Source organism: Manihot esculenta, chromosome 9 (assembly GCF_001659605.2).
Source record: "Manihot esculenta cultivar AM560-2 chromosome 9, M.esculenta_v8, whole genome shotgun sequence".
Classification (NCBI taxonomy): domain Eukaryota; kingdom Viridiplantae; phylum Streptophyta; class Magnoliopsida; order Malpighiales; family Euphorbiaceae; genus Manihot; species Manihot esculenta.
In genome coordinates, this window is record NC_035169.2 from 7,978,528 (window position 1) to 8,001,178 (window position 22,651).

The 22,651-nt window shown below is 30.9% G+C and overlaps 2 protein-coding genes across 12 annotated transcripts; one reads left to right on the top strand and one right to left on the bottom strand.

The window, feature by feature from the left end:
• The first annotated feature begins 13,036 nt into the window (after positions 1 to 13,036).
• On the top strand, positions 13,037 to 16,892 carry LOC110622204 (BEL1-like homeodomain protein 1). 10 transcript variants are annotated; one of them, XM_021766631.2, is made up of 6 exons: positions 13,037 to 13,190; positions 13,736 to 13,849; positions 14,006 to 14,806; positions 15,150 to 15,523; positions 15,611 to 15,671; positions 15,756 to 16,892. In XM_021766631.2, exons 3-6 carry the CDS (start codon positions 14,048 to 14,050, stop codon positions 16,578 to 16,580), a joined length of 2,019 nt encoding a protein of 672 aa, XP_021622323.1. In that variant the 5' UTR covers positions 13,037 to 13,190; positions 13,736 to 13,849; positions 14,006 to 14,047; the 3' UTR covers positions 16,581 to 16,892. The 10 variants fall into 10 exon arrangements, with proteins under 10 accessions (XP_021622323.1, XP_021622326.1, XP_021622324.1 ...); XM_021766634.2 differs by having other exon boundaries at positions 14,011 to 14,806; XM_021766632.2 differs by having other exon boundaries at positions 13,054 to 13,190; positions 13,708 to 13,849.
• Positions 16,893 to 18,433: 1,541 nt separating this feature from the next.
• Positions 18,434 to 22,273, bottom strand: LOC110621934 (BTB/POZ domain-containing protein At3g05675). Of its 2 annotated transcripts, none has more exons than XM_021766237.2 (3): positions 22,064 to 22,273; positions 21,106 to 21,198; positions 18,434 to 20,068 (listed from the first exon to the last, which is right to left on the bottom strand). In XM_021766237.2, the coding sequence occupies exons 2-3, from the start codon at positions 21,115 to 21,117 to the stop codon at positions 18,773 to 18,775; spliced, it is 1,308 nt and encodes a 435-aa protein (XP_021621929.1). In that variant the 5' UTR covers positions 21,118 to 21,198; positions 22,064 to 22,273; the 3' UTR covers positions 18,434 to 18,772. The 2 variants fall into 2 exon arrangements, with proteins under 2 accessions (XP_021621929.1, XP_021621928.1); XM_021766236.2 differs by having other exon boundaries at positions 21,106 to 21,181; positions 22,064 to 22,272.
• Positions 22,274 to 22,651: the final 378 nt, after the last annotated feature.

Genomic DNA, 22,651 nt, shown 5'->3' on the forward strand with positions numbered 1-22,651 from the left:
ATCATTTGTTTCAGAACTCAAGCAAGTTGACACATGGGCCAACCTCACTTTGAGACTCCCATCTTATTTCAATTCATTCATATCAACACAATTTTTTTTTTAAATTTCATCCAATGAAATAATAAAAAATTAAAAAAAATCCAATCCTATTAATTTCACCAAATTTTAATTTCCTTAATAATAATAAAAATACATTATAGAGTGAAGACAGGAATTGAGAAGTTGGATTGGGACAAGCAAGAATTGCTGCATCCTCCAAGTCTGAAAAAGAAAAAAATATATATATATATAAATCAAAACATGTGACAAAGTATCTATAACAAAGTTTGATTTAAATATTAGTTTTGATGGATGATATGATACAAAAAAACATAGCAGGAGAGACTGACTGAAAGATACATAGAAAGCCCATGAGATCTTGATAGTGAGATTAATTTTTATATATAAAAATATATACGACACACTAAATATTGTCTATACTTTCTGAGGCACTTAACCTTCCAAACTCCTTGTTTTCATTTCTCTTATCACAAAACTATCCGTTAATCAATATCATCATACAATTCAAGATTCGTATAATGCAAAAAGCAAAAAGTTCTATTTTTTTTCCATTAATTTAGTTTTAATATAATATAATAAAAAGCTTTATAATATTATATATTGATAGTTAGTATTGATATACTTATTTGATGTTTTGACTTATTGAATTGTGATGATTGTCGGATTTCTTACACCTGAAAGTAAGGTCAGACCCTAAAAAAGAATATTGATCCAAGGCCTAAAGCTCATTAGGTTTGACTCAAGCAAACCAACTACACGCTGTGGATCGCAGTCCGAAAACGTGAAGCAGGCTAAACAGACCACGTGAATGAGTCCGTACAAGAAAAGTCTAATTCGGTGATGTGACAAGAGGTAGGAGAGCGGGTCAAATCATTTTGCAGTCCTGTCCGCACGTGTGCCAGAGAATTAAATAGCCGTCTGGCGTGGAGATAGACCCTGGCACATCTGTACGTACGGATCTGAATGACAGAGACATGTGATACTGTAGTAAAAGGGCGATTAGACGTTATTAACAAATAAAATGAAAAGGAATAAAAGAAACATATTTTTCTCTGATCAAATTTACACAAATAACTGTAAACCTTATTTTCTATATTTTAAAATATCAAATTGCAATTTAAAATATCAAATTGCAATGAAATTTAATTCAGCAGTTTAAAGTATATTATTTTTTAGTAAATATGATTTTAATTTTTTATAACTAATTTTTTTATTAAAAAAATTATGATGGAATGGTTAATCTTTTGATAAGAAAATGATAATTATTATATTATATTATATGGGTTCCCAAGTTTTGGTGATTAACAAAGAAAAAAAATTACAAAATGTCACAATCCAACACCTACGATGTCAATCTTTAGCTCACTTTCTCTTATTTTAAGATGAGAAATAAAGGAAAAGAAAATGAAAAGAAGAAGCAGCCCAGATCAAAACAGGACAAATTAACCTAGTTAGGCATGTCTAAGTTAGAGGTTTCCAACATTTAATTTAAATTTAATATATTTTATTATTTATAAATATTTGAATGTCAGTTCTAAATCATAATGATAATTATAAAATAAGAAAAGTTTATTTAAAAATAAAATAAAATTAGAAGGATAGATAGTATAGATGAATATGTCTGCCTAACAGGACACTTGCGGGATAACCCTTGGATATAGCACGGCCCACGTACGTTTACCTTTTTATAATAATAAATTTATTAATTGTAAAGAAAATTTCAAAAAGCTAACTAAATTCAAATCCCTAATTCCTAGTTGGCAACGTTTCAACATGAAAATTTTAATCATAAAAATCCAAGTTTGGTGGCAACCCAGATCAAGAAAATGAAGAAAAATTGAATTTTTTTTACACCTTAAAAATAGGATTTTTATTTTAAAAATTGATTAATAGAAAAAATACACCATAAGGATACTTGAATAATACAACAACTTGATTTTGATTATGAATATAAGAAAATTTACTTGGGATTTGGAGAGGAAATGAATAATTAATTATTGTTAGGTTTGGAAAAGATTTTTAATATGAAAATAATATTAAAAAAAAGATATTAATTATGATAAAGTAATCAATAATACAAATAAAGGACTAATTAACGATACAAGACATGTCCATCAACTTTGGTCGGGTTACATTTATTGTCTGATAACAAAATAACCTAACTGTAGAGTGACCACCATATTCTTTTAATTCAAGGTTTTTTTTTTTTGAAAAAAATGGTTATGGTTTTATTTTAAATTATATTAAATTAATCAAATTCACAGTTGCTGGCTTGCTGCACCATCGTTTTAATTAAAAAAAAAAAAAAAAAAAAACTCCTGGCTTTCGGGTCTTCGCCTTTTTAATAATGAGGGCGCTGTCACCGTAGAAAAACCATTTTCCATTAAGGGAAGATCCTCTGGCCTCTGCTGTGCTCACTGTTTGCCAGTCACGTTTTGGATGATAATATGTCCAATCTAACATCCCTCACTCGCACCTCTCTTTCTCCATTTACCCATTGGGCAGTGAATTTAACGACAGGCATCTGCGCGTTCAATTACTAAACTACTCTCCATCATTCAAATTTACATGATATCACAGTGGATTTTTGTCGTTCTTACTAAAAAAAGACGCAGATACTTGCGTACGGCCTACGTCACCAGCCAATCCTTTCGTTACACGCAACCATAGTAATCATCTGTATATCACCCGTACATCATGTAATCAGATCATCAATTGTTGACCGCTGGATCGTAATCAACTTTTTTTTTGACTTCTAATCAAGCGGTAATATTTGGATAAACCTATAAAAAGGAGACACACTCGTGCACTGCGTGAAAATGACTCAAAAAGCTGACGGTGGGATGTATACAATAATAACTTCGAAAAGTTTTTTTTATTTTTTTTTTTTCAAGAGACGAAAAATTAATTGAAAATAAATAAATAGTATCAGTAATTTTACCATGGAGGGCTAAAGGGGTCATTTTTCCAGAAAGGGACACGCGATGCCAACGTGGCAAGGACAAAAACGTGAACAGAGACAAAAGAGGTGAAGTGGTATGAGAAGAGGACACGTGTCTCATCAAAATCCTAAAGCCGACAACGACAAGCTTGAAGATGGGATAGCATTAAAGAAAAAGGCAGAAGCAAGTAGTTGCCCCCGAGACCCAACCTCTGCTGCTATTGGTTGCTTTCTTGACTTTCTCGACACGTGGGACCCGTCAATTCGTGGAAGTTTTGATTGGGTGGTGGGAGCCACAGCCTAGGGGTAGAAGAAAAAGGCAAGGGGAGGAGAATCTTCGCTAAAGGAAAAAAAAAATTATTAAAGAAAATAAAAATCAAATGGGCTGTTTGTTTGACGCGTGTACAGTAAGGTTGGGGGAGGCGGGGTCCATGGCTAGTTAGCTAAAGTCCAAACTCAAGTCTTTTAAAAAGAAAGATAGGGGTTGGAGGTGGCACGTGGAATGAAGGACGTAGGACCCGCTTCGCATGCCTAAGTCCGGCAATTAGTGCGCTGGGTGACGTGGCAGCTGTTGTCACCATTTAGCGGAATAGGGTCTCAGATTTTTTTTTAATTATTTTGAAAAAATTTAGAGCCAGAATTCAAATTCTGAAAAAAAAAAAAAAATTATTATTAAAAAGAAAAAAAGCTTGCAAGGAGGCCCCCTGGTGTGCCCATTAGGCCTGCCGTGATATTTGGGATGAATTTTCTTATTGTCCACATATAATTATTATACAAAAAGTATATAATTTTTAATTATATTTTCTATTATGTATTTTCTAAACAGTTTTTTATATAAAAAAATATTAGAGTTATTAAATTATTTATATATTTTTAATTGTCGGCAAATCATTATCGTATTAGCAGAACCACCATTATCATATTTACCTTTTTTGAAAGAGACTATTATCTGTATAATTAAATATAATAAATTAATCTAAAATTGATAAGAAGTATGATAATATGTATTTTGGCTCAATATATATTGAAAATTAATTAAACATAAATGTAATAAGTTGGGAAATTCTCACTGCTAACCATTCATCTTGCCGCATTTCTTCTTGTCAACTAATTTTGGAGTAAAAGAGGAAAAAAAAAAAATCTTATTTGATTGAATAGAGCCAACCAAAATGTTTCTTCTCATATGGGATTGAAAAAAATATATATTTTAAATAAAGGGAATAATTTTTTTAAAAAAATAATTTACTTTTAATTATTTGGTTACAACCTTAAAAATAAGGGTATTAATAAGATTTGTGTAGACAAAATTCAGTGTTATCAATAAAAATCTCAAAATTAAGAAATAACTTCTTACTTTATTAAAATAAATAATTTTTATGATTTAAATAAAAAATTTACCATTAACTAATTTTCTTAAATATCTCAAATACCAAAAATTGAAAGTATATTCTCTTTAAAAAATGCTCTCCACATTTGCCTTAATTAGCAAAAGAGCATCGATCAAACCAAGATATATATGAAAGATTAATGTGAAAAATAGAAAGGGTGGATGATTTAACACTCATCCATAAAGAAGTAACTATTAGCCTATAAATACAGGACAAAAGAAGTATAATTAAGAAAAAATCAACGTAATTGTTAAGTGATAAATAAAAGATGTAACCACTATTTCAGAAATTGGACGATAATTTCAAAAAATCAGGTTAGACGACTATTCAAAATCAGATCAGATGATGACTTAATATTAAATAAAAATTGAATAAATTTGATGATCATTCTAGAAAATTAAATCAGATGATCATTTAATATCATGTCGAACAACAATTCAAATACAGACGATCAGGTCAGACGAACACTCCAATAGATCAGGTTTATTTTATTTTAATCTGTCTTGTTTCGAACAAGTTTCCTTTTATAACATTAATTGTAGTCATGTTCTGCAATACTAACCATTGTAATAGCTAATACTTATTCTAATAGTAATTAATTAAAACTAATTAAACGAACTAGTCTTTCAAAATTTATTCTTTTAATTTTTAAAAATATTTATTAAAATATTAAACCCTACTTTAAAATTTATTGCGGAATAAAGTCTTTATCTCTTATTAGTTCTGCAAACAACTGCTTTTAGAGTTCTTTTTAGGGTTTTAACTTTTGAGTTAATTTTCCCTTAAAAAAAAAATCTCCTTTTCTAGATTTGGGAGTGATTAATCCACATTTAGCAGTTAAATTTAAACTTTGTGATTTCTAAAATTAATATTAATTTTTTTTATTAAGGGATTAAAGGGGTAAGTAAACATGGTATATATACTTTTAATTATTTTATCAAAGCAGGTTAAAAAGAATATTAATTTTTATTATAGCTTGATTATATTACTATTTTTGTTTTATAATATGTTATTTAAGATTTATACATTCAAATAAATAAAATTAATTAAAAAAATTATAATATATAATTTATCTAGAATATTTTATATTTTTTATATAATAGCATTAAATTATTTAAAAAATTAATAAAAAATTAAAATAAAGAATGAAGCATTTATTGAGAATATAATGTATGATAATTTTTGGATTCCAAAACTAACACCTAACCGCTAACTGAAAATTCCGCCCAACTACTAGCTGAATTTACACTTTAAAATTTCCACATAGCATACAACATCACAAAACATTGATAGTAACTATAAATTTGTTAATTACATCTGTCGCCATTAATGTAAGAATTGCATCATTCAATTGTTTTCATTACAATTTTTTTTTAAAAAATATAAGTTGATTTATTGAAATTCAGTAGTTTTGATAATGATTTTTCTATTTTTTTATTAAATTTTAATTATTTTATAATTTTAGAAATGATTTCAATTTGAAATAATGATTTTAATTCGACTACAGATCGGATAAACACAAAGAGTAATAATTATGGTGTTCATCTTCTCAACCATTGAAAATCTTTCAATAAAGATAATGAAAATCACTGTCAAGCTAGCAAAGGGAAATGTAGTGCCATCTATGTGATATTGAGTGGAAGTTGCACTCCTACTAGTTTAGACGTTAATAAAAATTTACATATTTATTTCGATCGATAATAATTAAATAAATTATTTTTTAAATTTGTATATTCATAACTCTATTTAACATTATAAATTATAAATATTTATTCATTTAAGAATTAAGACCGATTAGCGAGAAATAACAGATAAATATAGCATTTAATTTTTCCTTGAAATGAGGTTAAGGTTACTATATTGTGGGGGAATTGATGTTTCATTACATAATGTGCCTACTATATGGAGCTAATGAGCTAATGCTGTGTGGCGAAGAGACCTCCATTTGTCTTGCTCAACCATTTTTTTTTTTCCCACTTTCCATCCATAAAAGCAATTATCAAGGCTAAAAGAGCACACACAGAAACTCCCAATAATGCAATTTTACCTATAGAATGACAAGTGATGGTTCATTGAATTTGACATTAACAAAAAGATATCTATTAAAATCACTAACCGACTAGCCTAAAGATTTTGTAAAAGGGTCCATGTACTAATTACTTACTAACCCTAGAAAGAATAGGAAAACAAAAAGCCACTGACTTGTAAAACACACTGCAATAGATATTAAAATTAGTGAGAAAAAAATTTATTTTTTTTATAACAATTTAGTTCTATTAATTTAAATAATTTGTAATAATTTAATTCATTTAATTTGAGTTAATTTTTTTAATTAACACGTTAAAATTAATTATTAATAAAAGAAAATTTTAAAAATTAAATTATTTAGTATTAAAAAAATAAAAATTAAGTAATAATTTGTGATAAAACTAATGAACTATACTGTAAATTACCTTTAATAGAATAGTATTTAAAGATTTTATAAAGGGAGAGGTGGGGTCATGAGTAGGTAATGATAGGAAAAATCCCTATTAGTGTTGCATGAAAATTGAATTTTTTTTTTATTAAAAAAAAAAGAGAGCAATAATGGAAGGGTTGCGTCCAGAGATGGGTATTCTCTTCTCTGTACCATTTAAAAAAAAAAAAAAAAAAAAAAAAAGTATCACATAATAGAGCAAAGAAGCAGTCCCTCTTTAGTAGCTAATTAACGCTATTGGCTCCACCTCTGAAAGCAACCCTTCTCTCTCTGCGTAGTCAACAAGCTTGATTGTACTGGATTTTTCTTTTCTTTTCTTTTAATTTTGATTTGTTTGGATGATAAAAGCAATTGTGGTTGTAATTAAAGCCACGATTTGGAAAACTATACCCACCCAATCATGCAATTTTAAGCATAATTTTTTTCCATTAATTAGCTCCTCTTCAGAAAAAAAATTGGTTTAATTCTTTTTTATTTAATTTATTTTACCTATTCCATAATTAAAATGGATTTTCAGTAAAAAAAAAAATTCAAGCAATAGTAAATTTAATGAACTAAAAATAAATATTTGATGTTTTACCTGTTTTTTTTTTTATGAAGAAAATGATTTTTTTTTTCTTATTGGATGATCATAAAAAAAGTGTTTGAAAATTGCTTGGCAGAGTGATTTAGAAAATTTAAAACAAAAAAATAATGATATTTATTAACAATAATATAATAGAGACGGTGAATTTAGAAATTTATTAATTTTTTTTTAATGAATCGATTCAATTGTAATTTTAAATATAAAATTTGAAGGATTAAACAAGAAATGGTATTATGTAATTCTTGAATTACTGAATGTGATTGTTCTAGTGTTTGATTTTCTTGTTGATATGATGCAAAATAGGATGATTTCTGAGATATCAACATGTTTTCCTTAGGTTGGCTCCAAGATTCGTTTCAATAAAAAAATTTAAAAAAATTAATAAAATTAATTGGTAGTTATTTTTCTATTAACTACTTTAATTTCTAACTATCAAAAGTAATAAAAATTAAATATTAATATAATAATATATTTTAACTCTGATAGTTATAAATATTATATCATTCATGGCCTATGATACTCTGAAAATACTAAATAATTCATTTCTCTTAAAACAAATCGAAATAATCACAATTTTAAATAATACTCACGAATTTTTTAAATCTAAATGGTTAATAGAAATATTAAAATTTACATGTATTTGGCTAATTATTGACTCTTATCATTGTAATGCCTATAAGTAATCTCAAATGCTATGAATATATGAACGTAATCATACATTTAGACAAGTTTTTCAATTGCTTGAATGGTAAATTACTTGCTAGGTTTAATGTTTCGACTATTTAAAAATTATACCTACGACATATATAATTAATAAATAATTAATAAAGAAAATCGAGACAGAATACAATCAACTCTTGATTTTAATTAAAAAAAATTTACTCCCTTATAGAAATATGACTGAGTCCATAATACATTTAGGTAACCCATCTCCATTGGAAGTCAGAGACTTTGTAATATGTTTTGAGGAGAATAGTTTTTTATATGTCTTATGAAAATATACTACTTTTTTACATAAGAGTGCCTTACAGCTCTGTTAGGGCAACAAGAGTCTCCTTGCTTTTTCATCCATGTGTCAATGTATAACAAAAATGATTAAGAATTTTTTTTGATAATTCTTATAAAAATAAAAAATAAAATCATGGATTTTACACCGTATCTAACTCAAATTCTTTTAAGGCAATGGGTTTATAGATCCTTTACCCTTATACTTCCTCTAGTGATCTATGATCTCTCTTTGATGTGATAATTTGACACTTGCATATCTCAATAACTCTATACATCTTACTTTATTATTATTTTTTTTTATAGATCTAGAAAACATGATTTACAGTGATTGTGTCAGTTTAGACGGAGAGAAAGACGTTTCTCCCCTTTTATCCCTTTTGTTTTTATCCGCTAGTGACGTTTAATCGCCTTTCTGCTACAATACTATATGTCTCTGTCACTCAAGTCCATACGTGCAGATGTGTGTTAGAGCCCCTTTCCATGCCAGATAATTATTTAATTCATTTTCAGCGCGCATGCGGGCAGGGCTGCAAAGTGATCGGACCTGCTCTCTTTTTTCTGGTCATATCACCAGATTGGACTTCATTCGGAAGGATCCGCGTGTGAGGTTTGTCCGGCCTAATTTCTCGACTGGTATGAGACACACAATTTAGACTGATTCACTTCAAGAAGAGTTGGGTAGGTTTTGGGTAGGTTTTGAGTTTGTTTTTTTCGTTAGGATCTAGACTTGCCAAAGGCTAGTGATGATCAATAGCTATTAAATTAATTTAATCTTTTGAGATCTCCAAAAAGAAACCCGCGTTATGCGCTCATATTACCCGTTTTAATAGCTATTAGTTATTTGCGAAAAAAGTTTTTATATATATATAACTATATATATTATGCAGAATACGGTGACATGGACTCTTTATGGAGATAGTTTACCAAGCTAGTATTGAAGATGGTCCCACAAATCACCACACCACCTATATATGGGAAGATAAAATAATTAATTAACTTAATAAATCAATTTAATTATATATAATGATGATGAAAATGCAAGAATATATTATATAGGTTGTATGCTTTGTGAAATTTCCACATACATGAATTCTTTAACCATCAAATCTCAAACCTTTAATTATCATATTGTTGAGTCATTTTCTTGCTAAAAGATTGTACGGCCTTGTACTAGCTTGGGTAAAACTATAGCACTTGCTCATCAATGTATTTCTCAATTTTAGATGAGAAATACATAAAAGAAAACTTACACATGTTATGTTAGGTAATATTCAATTGTAATTACAAATTAACAATTAATTAATTGGGAATTTGATCTTTGAATTAATAAGTTAAGCTATGATAGGTCACCATCAAAGGGGTTACTTTTGCTTTTAGATTCTAGTATGGAAACTTCCTTATCATTCTTGTTAATCAAAACCCATTAATTAATATAGAAATAATAATAGAATTTTATCTCAAAACTATACATTATACCAAAATTTAGATTGTAGATTTAATATAACTTCTCATTTGACAAATGTCTTGATGCACTTGAAAAGGACACTGGAACTTCACCACACTAATTTTCATGGTTGCTTACATAAATCCACTTTTAAACTACACCTAATCAAGCCTCCATCTGTATACTAATAGCTATTCTGGGAGGAATATTTTAATACGTACAAAGTTAATCGTAACCGTAACCCTAACGTGATAATATTTTAATACGTACAGAGTTATAATAATTTTATTTTATTGTATATATTAAACTTTACATCTTTATCTTTGAATGGAGAATGATATATTGGGACATCATTTAGTTTTGAATTTTATATAGTACTGCTGAGCAATAGTAACTGATAATGAAGGCTCCCTAAGCTTGGAAGAAAATTTTCTCAAGAAAATTAATTTCCTTGAGCAAGGTCAATCCACTCCTTCAAAGTTGGGCTTGAAAGATTTCTCCTAACTTTTGATGAAGATTCTTTACACTACTATTGCTAGTAAAATAAAAGGTAGGCATTCAATTCTACAATAACTGCTCCTTGTGATTTGACTTGAGTTCAGTAGTTGTGATTTTATGTGTATTATAATTCTGATAAAAAAATTAAGGTTTTAAAAAAGAAAAGAAAAGAAAAGAAAAGAAAGGAAAAGGTGAGAAAAGTACAGAAAGAAGTGTAATCCATGTGTATAAAAAAAGAGTAGAAGGGATAGCTAATAATTGAAGCAGAATCTGAGCAAATGGGTACTTTCAGATGAATATGGAGGATAAGCAGCTTTCACTACCACTGAAATTAGTTAATGTGAAAGCCTGACAGACAAGTTATAAAGTTTTTGATGTGGGAGAATCATAGAAAATTAAAAAAATATTATATATTATTTTAATACAGTAGAAAATTATTCATTAAATTAATGTCTATTTTTAATTACCAGCTGCTGATTATGATCAAATATATAATATTTTATGTTGTGTACTTGTTTCAACTCCCAGTCCTGTTAACATCAAAACTTTCATTTTTGCACTTGTTTTTTTTTTTTTTTTTTTGATGGTGATAGAAATGATTTCTTCTAAATATATCTTTCCTTCTGATCATTTTCTGTTTATGTATCTGAGATGGATACAATAGTCTGTGAATTATCCATATTTCCATTTTGACAAGCTTAATTCACTTGTTTTTAGTGTGAAGCAGTGTTAAATAAAAATATTCGATAAATATTTTTAAAATTTATTACAGTTGTTTATGATATTGATTAAATTAAAATATATAAATTTATATACGTGAGAAATTTTAAAAAATTTTACGATACAAGCATTATAAATATAATATATTATTATAAAAGTTCGTTTAAGACTTTAGTTGTAAATTATTATTTTATATATTTTAATTATGTTAAATTTGAGTCAAATCTAACTCACTCAGAAATTAGTTCAAGGTATGTTATATCTTTCCATAGAAAATTTAATATCGGATAAAAGTTTTTAATATCACGTTAAATTGGTACAGATCTAATTCATCTCAAAAACTAGTTTAAGAGAAAGAGTGCCTGTGATTTAAATTTAATAAATTATAAATTAATAATAATGATTTGAAAGATGTAAATTTATTTTTATCGTGTAATATATCGATATATATTTTTTTTTAAAATAAATAAAAAAGTATTTTTTTTATTAATATTGTTTCCTTTAGACCCAACTCATTGTTGTTTTCTGTTTCTACATCATCTACTCTATATCATCCCATGTGGGGATCCTTTTTGGAGGTCTTTTTTTTTTTTATTGAATTTCAATTTCTTTAGTTAATTTCTTTAAATTAATTAAATTTGAATTTCATAGTGTTAAATATAACTAAGATATTATTGCTTTAAAATTTATTGATTCTAAATGATAATACTTTCAATCAACAATTAAAAAAATAATTTTAATTACTTTAATTAAAATAAACACTAAGTTTTATTATTAAATAGTTTTAAAAATACCTTTGAATTAGGGCATTCAAAATCACTACCACAGTACTCTTGAAGCAGCAGAAAAAAAAAACAAAAAATTAAAAAAAAAAAAACTATGAGAATTCTATCAAGTTAGTAGATTTAGTCTACTTTACATTTTGGATGGTTCATCATAAAAAGAAATAAATAAATAAATAAACGTGTTTACACGTTTCAAATATATATTAGATGTTATACATAGGAAAATATTTTATTTTTTATTTTTATAATAATAAATAAATAAATATATATTTTTAAAATAAATAAATAATTAGATATATAGCTTTTTGAGCATTAAAGTAGGTGTTGTAGGGTTGTTGGTTGTCTGTTCCTTAGCAATTTAATTGCTTTATCTTCAAACACTGCCATCCAACCAAAATAATAATAATAAAAATAATAATAATGATAATAATAATAATAATAATAATTAAACAATGAAAATAATTGAAAAAAAAAGAAAGAAAAAAAAATGAAAAAGACAAATAGATATTTATTATTGAATTGAAGCATATGGGACCCTCTCCCTCTCCTCTCCTCATCTCATCAGTTGAAAAAATTCATTTTCTTTATCTGAAATAAAACTTTAATTTAATTTTTTATCAATAAAAATTATTGATTAAACAGTCTTATCTTTCATCATTATCATCATCATCCTTTGCTTCTTCTATTCTTTAATTATTATTTTTTTCAATTTTTAAGTTTTAGGGTTTTGAAAGAAGAAGTTTCCTTGTTTTTCAGTTGTTTGTATCATCTTCCGACACAAATTCAAGTTCAGATTTTTATTTTATTTTATATTTTTCATAAAAAATAATAAAAATTGATAATTGTTTATATATTTTTTTAACACTTTCTGCTCATCAAAAGTTGATCAAATGATGATTTGAAATATGGGAGTGTCAAATCAGATAAGTTCCCTTGTTTTGATGTTTTCGCAGGTACCTCACTCAAAACCCATTAAACCAGAAACATAGAAAAAGAAGCAAAGGTATATAATTTCTAATAATAAATAAATAAATCCCATTTGAAAAAAATCAAAATTTCAATTTTGGAAAATATGTTTCTGATTGCTACATATCATAATATTAATAAATGGTATGGATAATATATATGAAGGAATAAAGATGGGTATCTTTTTCTCAGCCTTTTTAACCAAGTCTTTCTCTTTACTTCTCTTTTTCCTTTTGAGTATGAGAGTTGCAGAGATTTTAGTCTGACAAAGAGTTTTCTCTTCTGTGAAGAGACTCATATCTTCCAAATCCCATAGAGGTTGGTGTCTCTCTGTGTACTGAGTTTTCTTTTCTTTTCTTTTCCTTTCCTTTCTTTTCCTTTCTCTCCTTTTCCTTGATATGTACTTTCTTTTCTCTTAATTTTCTCTCATGGGTATTAGGTCATTGTAAGTGAAAATTAAAAAAAAAAAGAAAGAAAATTCTTGTTTCCTTTGTAGTGAAGATGATCATGAAGCACGTGCACACTCAGATTTCCATCACAACAGGTTCTAATTATATAAAAAAACTAATACTATAATCAATTCTTCTCTCTCTTTCTTTCTCTGTCAATCTCTCTCTATTTCTATATATATATATAAGCAACCCTTCTCCATATCCTCCTCCCTTTCCCCTCCGTCCTCCTCCTCCTAGATTTTATGTTCTTACTTGATGAAGTTTACTGTAATCTATAATTGAACAAGAAGAAGAAGAAGAATAAGCAACAGAATAGTTAATTCTATTGAGATCTCATGAACTTGTACATAGCTTCATATTCTTTCATCTTCATTTGCTTTCAGAATTCCTCATTCTTTTCTTGTCTCTTAGCTCCGGGAAGGCTTTCACTGGAAACAGATGATCGGAGTTTTCTTCTGTAATAGTATTCCGTCGATTTCAACTGTTTCTTTGATGGGTTGATCAAGAAATCTTCGCTATCATAAGGTATTTTATGTATGTAAAGTATGAGTATGCATGTACGTGTACAGAGGAAGAAGATGAAGTAGTGGGTTAATTTTCTTTTTTATTTTTTTTTCTTTTCTTGGATTTGATATGTGGATGTGAAGTTTTAAGTAGATAACTAACGTAGTCTCTTTTCAGTGCAGAGAAAAAGTCTACAATTTTCCCAAGAAAACCAATTCGATGGCGACGTACTTTCATGGGAATCCGGAAATCCAAGCAGCTGCTGCAGCTTCAGCCGAAGGCCTCCAAACCCTCGTCCTCATGAACCCTACTTATGTCCAATACTCTGATACACCACCATCTTCCAACAATCTCCTCTTCCTCAACTCCGCCGCCAACAACCTTTCTTCTCCACCACACCTCTCTCACGCGCCACCCAACACCCAGCAATTTGTCGGCATACCTTTGGACCCTAACTCCCATGACACTTCAACTTTGCATGGACTTATTCCGAGAATTCATTACAACCTCTACAACCCAGTTGATCCTTCCTCGGCTGCGCGTGACACTCCACGCGCTCAGCAAGGACTCTCTCTCAGCCTTTCATCGCAGCAGCAACCGGGTTATGGCTCACAGGCTCAGGCGGTATCAGGTGAAGATATAAGGGTTTCCGGTGGGTCAGCTTCCTCAGGTTCCGGCGTGACCAATAATGGGGTGTCTGGTATTCAAGGGGTGTTGTTGAGCTCCAAGTACCTGAAGGCTGCTCAGGAGCTCCTTGATGAGGTTGTTAATGTGAATAACCATGGGATTAAGAATGAATTATCCAAGAAAAGTAATGGGATTAACAGCAATAATAGCAACAAGGTGGTTGGAGAATCATCAGGTGGAGATGGCTCAGCTGGTGGCGATGCCGGCGGGAAGCGGGGAGCAGAGCTTACCACGGCGGAGAGGCAAGAAATTCAGATGAAGAAGGCCAAGCTTATCAGTATGCTTGACGAGGTATGTGGTATTTTTATATATTGATTTATTTAACTAATGATAATCAATTCAGCTGTGTGTCTTATCGTGAAAATTAGACAAGAGAATGAGAAATTTTGAGAACTTGATTTCGATAATTCAAAGAGACCCATGAAAGGAAATGGGTTCCATAATTTCAAAGTGTTGATCTTTTCTTTCTCCAAGTTCTTGAATGATTTCAAGTGTCAACTCATAGTTTTCAGTCAAAAACACAACTTTTCTTGAATTGGATCTTTGCCTCCAGACATATATTAAACATAACAGATGAATTTTCATGAGATGATTATCAAAACTTAGTGTTTTGTTCATATGGTGATAATTGAAGGTGGAGCAAAGGTACAGACAGTATCACCACCAGATGCAGATAGTGATTTCGTCATTTGAACAAGCTGCAGGAATTGGTTCAGCAAAAACATACACAGCTCTTGCACTGCAAACAATCTCCAAGCAATTCCGGTGCTTAAAAGATGCAATAACAGGTCAAATTAAAGCAGCAAACAAGAGCTTAGGTGAAGAAGATTGCCTTGGTGGAAAGATTGAAGGTTCAAGGCTCAAATTCGTCGATCATCATCTTCGACAACAGCGAGCTCTTCAACAGTTGGGAATGATCCAGCACAATGCTTGGAGACCCCAGAGAGGATTACCAGAAAGATCAGTTTCTGTTCTTCGTGCTTGGCTCTTCGAGCACTTCCTCCATCCGTAAGCAATTCTAACAAACTGGGAAATATTTTTCTGTTCTTCTTTCCTTTACCAGCGATTCTAACAGAACTTCAACTTGTGTTTCAGATACCCTAAAGATTCTGATAAACACATGCTTGCTAAACAGACGGGGCTCACTAGGAGCCAGGTATGCACAAAACTCTGCGTTTTATTACTCACTCCTTTCTCAATGATTGGAATTCTTATGGTGAAATGTTCTGTTCTATGACAGGTGTCGAATTGGTTCATAAATGCTAGAGTTCGGCTTTGGAAGCCAATGGTGGAAGAAATGTACCTGGAGGAAATTAAGGAGCAAGAGCGGAATGGATCAGAGGACAAATCTAGCAAGAGCGAACATAATGAAAATTCAGCTTCAAAATCAGTCCTGCAAGAGAGAGGTTCAGTTAATGAGAATCAGACTAAAAGTTTCAAGTCCTTCGACAGTTCTCCAAACCAGAATGCTCCTGCAATTTCAATATCTGCAGCTTCAACTTCCCCTGTAGCAGGAAATGTAAGAAACCACTCTGGATTCTCCCTCATAGGCTCATCTGAATTGGAAGGTATCACACAAGGAAGTCCAAAGAGACCCAGAAGCACTGAATTGATCCAATCCCCAACTAGTGTTCCTTCCATGGATGTCAAGCCTGGTGAGACGAACAATGACCAGATTTCAATGAAGTTTGGCAATGGGAGGCAGAGTAGAGATGGCTACTCATTCATTGGAGGCCAAACCAACTTCATCGGAGGTTTCGGCCAATACCCAATAGGGGAACTTGGAAGGTTTGATACAGAACAGTTCACACCAAGGTTTCCTGGAAATGCTGTTTCTCTCACTCTTGGTCTTCCCCATTGTGAAAACCTCTCCTTATCAGGCACCCATCAAAGTTTTCTTCCCAGCCAGAACATTCAACTGGGAAGAAGAGTAGAAATTGGCGAACCGAATGAATTCGGAGGCATCAACACATCCACACCGCACTCTTCAACTGCCTATGAGAGCATCAACATTCAGAACAGAAAGAGGTTTGCAGCACAACTGCTACCAGACTTTGTTGCCTGATGACAAAGCCAATGCCATGGAGAAGTCACCAGTGGAGGTCTCCACGGCTCCAAGATCTCTTCACACTATTTCTTGCTGTTCCAACAATTAATAGGGAACAAGGATAAATGCATGGTAGTGTAAAGAAAGAACAAATTTTACATAGTATAGGTCTATACTTTGGCATATAACCATTTGAGTTCTTAGATAGCTTAGGATTATATGGGTTGAGGATTGTATATTATTTTTGCAAGTTTTTGAAGATGGATAGATGGATTGATGTTATAAGAATTAGTTATTGGGGTATACTAATATATATTGATTGTGAGCAAATATGGTGTCATTCCATGCTTGAATGTGGAGTCATTATTATAATTTTTCCAATTTAAATCCTTCCTTTGAATTCTAAATCCCACTGGTGTTTTCCCATGCAAAATTATCATTGCTAAAGAAACAAGCCAATGCTGGTAATCTAGAACTGTATGAGCACCATCTCTTTGATCAAGCAGAGGAAAAATAAATAATCTTAAGATCTCTTCTAGAAACTCAAACCAATGTGTTAGCATCAGCCATGTGCAGCCACAGATTTAAGCGAAATCCCTTGGTCAATTTTCAGAAACTCTGACGAGCGAGCTTCTTGAACCATCAATATCACGTCTCATTCAGACCAAGGTTACACAGACAAGTCACTACGGTTGTAATATATAAGTTTCTGATGCATGTATCCTAGGAGATATGATGACAAGATGAGGAACCCCATAAAGGAGGTCTGCTCTAGAAAAGTTAGAAACAAACTGATGCAGCAGAAAATGAAGTCAGAAAGTGTGAATCGATATTAAAAAAATATACGACCCAAATGTAGCAAAATCATTGCCTAATTGAAGAAGAAAAGAAAACACAATTATTTTTCTCTATGATATAAAATATACAAAAGGGTATCAGCTATAGCAAAAAATACCCATTTATATATATAAAGATTGCTTGTTTGGCAAAGATATTGATATCTTTGACCTAAAATTAATATAATATTACAAGCATGGATAAAATTCCTCATAAACAATTTCTATATTCTTCTGGTAGGGACGTCCACAAATTCAATTTGACTATAAATCAAAAGTGCAAATTACTGAATTAGACTCTGGCAATAGAAGGAGAAGGGTACATATATCTCTCATATTCTTACCAACCTCACTGAGACACCAAAGAATATTCACAGGCCAACCCTACAGGGATTAGCATATTATAGACTGTATTCACTTTTCTTCACGATTTTGGACATAGACAGTCGCTAATAATAGATCACATGATGCCTTATCTTCTTGAGGATATCAACAACATGATAGCAATCCATGAGAAATATTTTTCCAATTCAATGTTTTTGGGTTATTCATAGAAGTATAGAAATTTCTTCCCAAGCACCTCATGCCAGTTGTCACCAACAATATTCCTTCTTCATTGAGAAGATCCTCAAATAATTGCATATGAATAATTCCAAGTATAGCTTCATTCCATTTACTACAGTGGTAAGAAGTTTGGTGTGCTAGAAAAGGAAAATACATACAAATCCAATTACCAAACTCACAGTTGTATGATATCTACACATCCATATTTCACAATTACCCAGCTTATATGTATGTTCACTAGTCTTCAGGTATATTTTCAGTGCCAAGGGTCAACAATGGTATATTTCACAATTACCCAGCTTATACAGTAGCATATGTATGTTCCCCTCACAATGGAATACTATCCTTAGCTAACATGATTTTATTGAGTATCCAACAAATCATACACGTGAATTCAGCATAAGATACTACTGTGAATTGAATAAATAAACATTAAATCAGCATAAGCTAATTTGATAATATAATGCCATAGTACAGAAAGATTTCACAGCTTTTTTTTTTGAAGGAATGGTTACACAACTATACATCTCAAATTCAGTTGTTCTAGAATTTAGAAATATTCACAATTACAGTTTTTACAATCAAATGGTTCCTAACACTGTAGAACGTACAAAAACCTAGCATCCAATTTCATATTTTGAAAAGTAAGCTAAGAATCATAGCACCTACACCTCTTGTTCTCATGAACATTTCTTTCTATACAACCTCTGATATATGCAGATGAAAGGAAACTAATGAATTCTTAACACTAGGTTAAGCAAAATTTGACTATGCCTAGTGAAACAATACAAAATAGGTTACATGACGTTATCAAAGTGTGTTTTCCATACCATGGTTTTCCTTAATATCTGCTAGTCTTCTCTTGGCAATTTTGGTCCTGTAACACCAAACCTCAAATGCCTCAGAAAAGTCTGGATAGTGAACATGTTCATTCCCCAACCATTCAGTCAAAATCTCCGCCTGGTCTCCTGAAGGCAATGCAAGAACTATTGAAACAAATGCAGATTCCAAGGACTGCCACAGCTCACCATCAATCTTAAGCTCCATTGCTTCATCATCATTAGTTGTCACAGAATCAATTAATGGTTTTGAAACCCTCACAAAAGGAAGCCAAGTTTTTACCATGTGAAGCCGCTTTGCAGTAGGCAAAATAACAGTACCATACCCTATTGCTTCTAAAATCTTTGATGTCACCTCGATAACTTTCAACTTTGTCTCAATTACTTCACCGGTTGAACTAGCATGCTTGACAACTTGAAGTATCTTATCTGATGCATCTACCCAACTGTTGACAAATTCAGACATGATTTCCAACTTGCTTAAAATCTGACAGGCCCATGAAATATCTGATAAATGATGTTGAAATGATTGCATTTTCCCTGATTCAGAAACTGATTCTACAGGTTGAAATAAGAAAGTGTCCAATAGGTTGTTAAATCTGGAAAAGAGTCCTTTGACACAATTTTTTACAACAGATTTGACCTCATCATCAGCAGTTAATAGAGGGGCATCATCATCTTCAGTAAGCATGTACTCCAGCTGCTCTTGAGCTGAAGTTTTAAGATTATTCATGGATGAAGGAGGTGATGATGTAGCAAATTGAACAGCTGAAAAAAAAACCCTCCTTATAGTTGAGGGATTAACAGGTTGGAGACGGGCAAGAATTGGCTCTGCTTGAGATCCCATGCCTGGAACAACCCTTAGAATCTCCTCCTCGTCAGCTTCTTCCCAAGGGACTGCTTCCAAGTAATTCACACAACCAGTAACAATTTGGGGACATCCAAGTTCAACAGCCACCTGCAGAATACCAAGGGCATTCTTCACGCCATGCCAAAAGTCATCTGATGAGCCATCTATGGCAACATATAGAAGGCGAATAAAATTGACAAAGTGATCAAAATCTGATTCTTCACAGTAAACTTCAACGCAATTCCGTGAGTCAATGATCTGGCAAGTTGGCCAATTCTCAGAAAGACGGTCAGCAAAATACTTGCTCTTCTCTACCAGGATGTGAGAATGACAATAAAACCAATCATCTCGGCCTTCCCGTGTTCGTAACCTTACAACAACATCGCTGGTTGATCGGTCACCAATCCTACTTGGTGCCTCCATTTAGTTAATCAGAAACCAAAGGAAAATGTATAAGCAGAGTTAGAAAATTAGACATCTGCAAAATACTTTGCAATAACTAAGAAAGGAAAAACATGATGATAACTTGTTAAGTTAAATGCCAATAGTTGTACAGTAACATATCACTTACTATTATTTGGTAAATTACATGTAGCACTGCACTAAGAGTCTAATAAAACATAAAAAATTTACAGTAGCACATAGTTTGCACTGTTTATTACACTAGACAACACCTAATGGAATGGTTTTCTCTTCATTGTTCTGTCTTTTTTTTTCCGTCCCATTTCATTGTATTCATTATGACATATTAGATGAATTCACTAGCCAGGCTGATCAAAAGAGTCATTGCAAGTGGGTAAGAGGTAGGGAACAGAACCAAAAAGAAAAAAACATAACAGAGTAAGAGCCAAAAGAAAAACATAACAAAGTGAGAGCTACTTCATTGGCAGTAATTCATTCAGAGTGTTCTCTAAAACCAACAAACAAAACAATAAAATGCAGAAATTTCAATATCCTCAACTTAATTCTTGTACAATTTCATTGCTAATATTAGGAAATTAGTACATCAATACAAAAAAATTAAAGCAAGTATCCATACTCCCTTAATGAAGAAATAGAAAGTCATTATCAAGGGTTTCCCTCAATAAACAAATGAAATACATGTTGCATTTGATGGGAAAATTAGAAATGTTGAGATTTTTATTTGAATTTTAGTTCAAATCATGTAATGGAGATTTGGACACACATACTTCAACTGAAGTTTGAAGAAAATATTCAAATTACACGTTTTTAGGAGGTATTTTAAGTTCACATTAAGCAAATTTTTGCCCGCACATGAACCTGATCTCCATTTGATGAATCTATCAACTATAACCCAAAAATCTATTTGTCATAGACATCAAAACTAACATTTAATTCAAATCCCTTTTCACTTCAAATCCTCTGAAATCCAAGGATACAATGAATGGGAAAAAAATACTAGAAAATTATTAAAATAAGTGAATGGTACTTACAGAAGCCTCCATAAAAGCAACTTGCACTATTAAGTATTTCTCTTACTCATTATGGCTTCAGTAAAGCAATGAGAACCTACAAGCAAAAAAAGTCTAACTAAATGGTTAAAATAGTCTACTAATGAAAGTGGTATAACTAGAACTGATGCAAAGTATTGGATGCTGCGACAACTTTCTGATCTTGATATTGCATTATACGGGTCACAAATTTAATCAAAGAATATGCAGAATCATAATCTGAGCAACTGCAGAAAGAAATGGTCCGAAGTCGAATAATCAAACTAGCTGCATTCTCAATGAAGTTGCAAGACAGGCATGATATCAATATCACAGATCAAAATGGTAACGTACCACCAGATTAAATTGAAATTAAAAGAACTTTTGTGCGTATACCTGAATACATTATTAAAACGTGGAACTCTCTTAAGCTTAAATTGAACCCAGATTCACCCAAAATTAAATAAAAATACAAAAAGATCATATTCTAGCAATTGTAGTACCCTACTCACACTTTCTTCATCCAAGAAATTTGAATATCACGGAACACTCAATGGGAGATGGCTTTATCATAAACCAGAATAAGGGATAAACCTAAGTTAGGAAATTGGGCAGGTAAACAAAGCCCATACATAAATTAGGAATGCATTCAACATATTTAATCATCTCCTCCATATGCCCTCTTCACTAGTACGTATTTATGCGCCAGCTCTAGAGTTAAAGAAGGTAAAGAAAGAAAAATTGGGAAAATATGTATGAGAAAATGAAGATTTGAAAGCAAAGAACATTGGGCGTATTAAAACAGACCTAAAAATCTGTTTTCTGGTACAAGAAACCAAATGCCAAACAGTGGAAGTAGAAGAACAAAGAGAAGCAAGAACTGAGTTCAAATTGAAGTTTCAATACAAAGGATACTATACTGAAGCAGAGAAATGAAAGAGAAAAAGATAGAAATCAAAACCTCTACACATAATCTTGTGTGTTTCTTGATTCCGCATCAGGATTCATAAGTAGCAGATTACAAGGTAAAGCATAAGCTTTGCTTCGGTGTCTCTTTCTCTCTCAACTATGAAGTGTCGTCAACTGTCAAGTGGATTTTCTGAGTGGGCCGTGATTTTCTTACTCTAAGCGTAAATTTATTTACCCAAATCTGATCTCCTTTTGGGCTTTTGATACTCTGTTAATGTCCAGTTTCGAAGAAAAAGAAAATCGAGTCCTCGCACAATGTTTGGATGACAGGAAAATCAATAAGTTAAAAATAAGTCTAATTGTGAAAAGCAAAACCTAGATTTTGTTATTTTTTGTCGATTATATGAGTTGTTTTTTTAAATTTTGGATTATTAATTTTTAAATTTATTATAATTATAATTAATTTTTAAAATAATTGTAATTAATTTTAAATTAGGCCCATTATTAAAAAAACAGCCATTTATATTTTAATTCAATTCTTTTTATTTTAGTTTAATTAACTTAATCTTTGCATAATTTTATATAATCTATAAATTTTTAAATTTAATAATTTATATAATAATTTAATAATTTAATTGAT

What these genes read in the sequence shown, in the direction of transcription:
- LOC110622204 (XM_021766631.2), top strand. Translation starts at nt 14,048, where the DNA reads ATGGCGACGTACTTTCATGGGAATCCGGAAATCCAAGCAGCTGCTGCA. An exon ending in TTATCAGTATGCTTGACGAG is followed by an intron (nt 14,807 to 15,149) that starts GTATGTGGTATT and finishes TGATAATTGAAG; the next exon opens with GTGGAGCAAAGGTACAGACA. An exon ending in TTCGAGCACTTCCTCCATCC is followed by an intron (nt 15,524 to 15,610) that starts GTAAGCAATTCT and finishes CTTGTGTTTCAG; the next exon opens with ATACCCTAAAGATTCTGATA.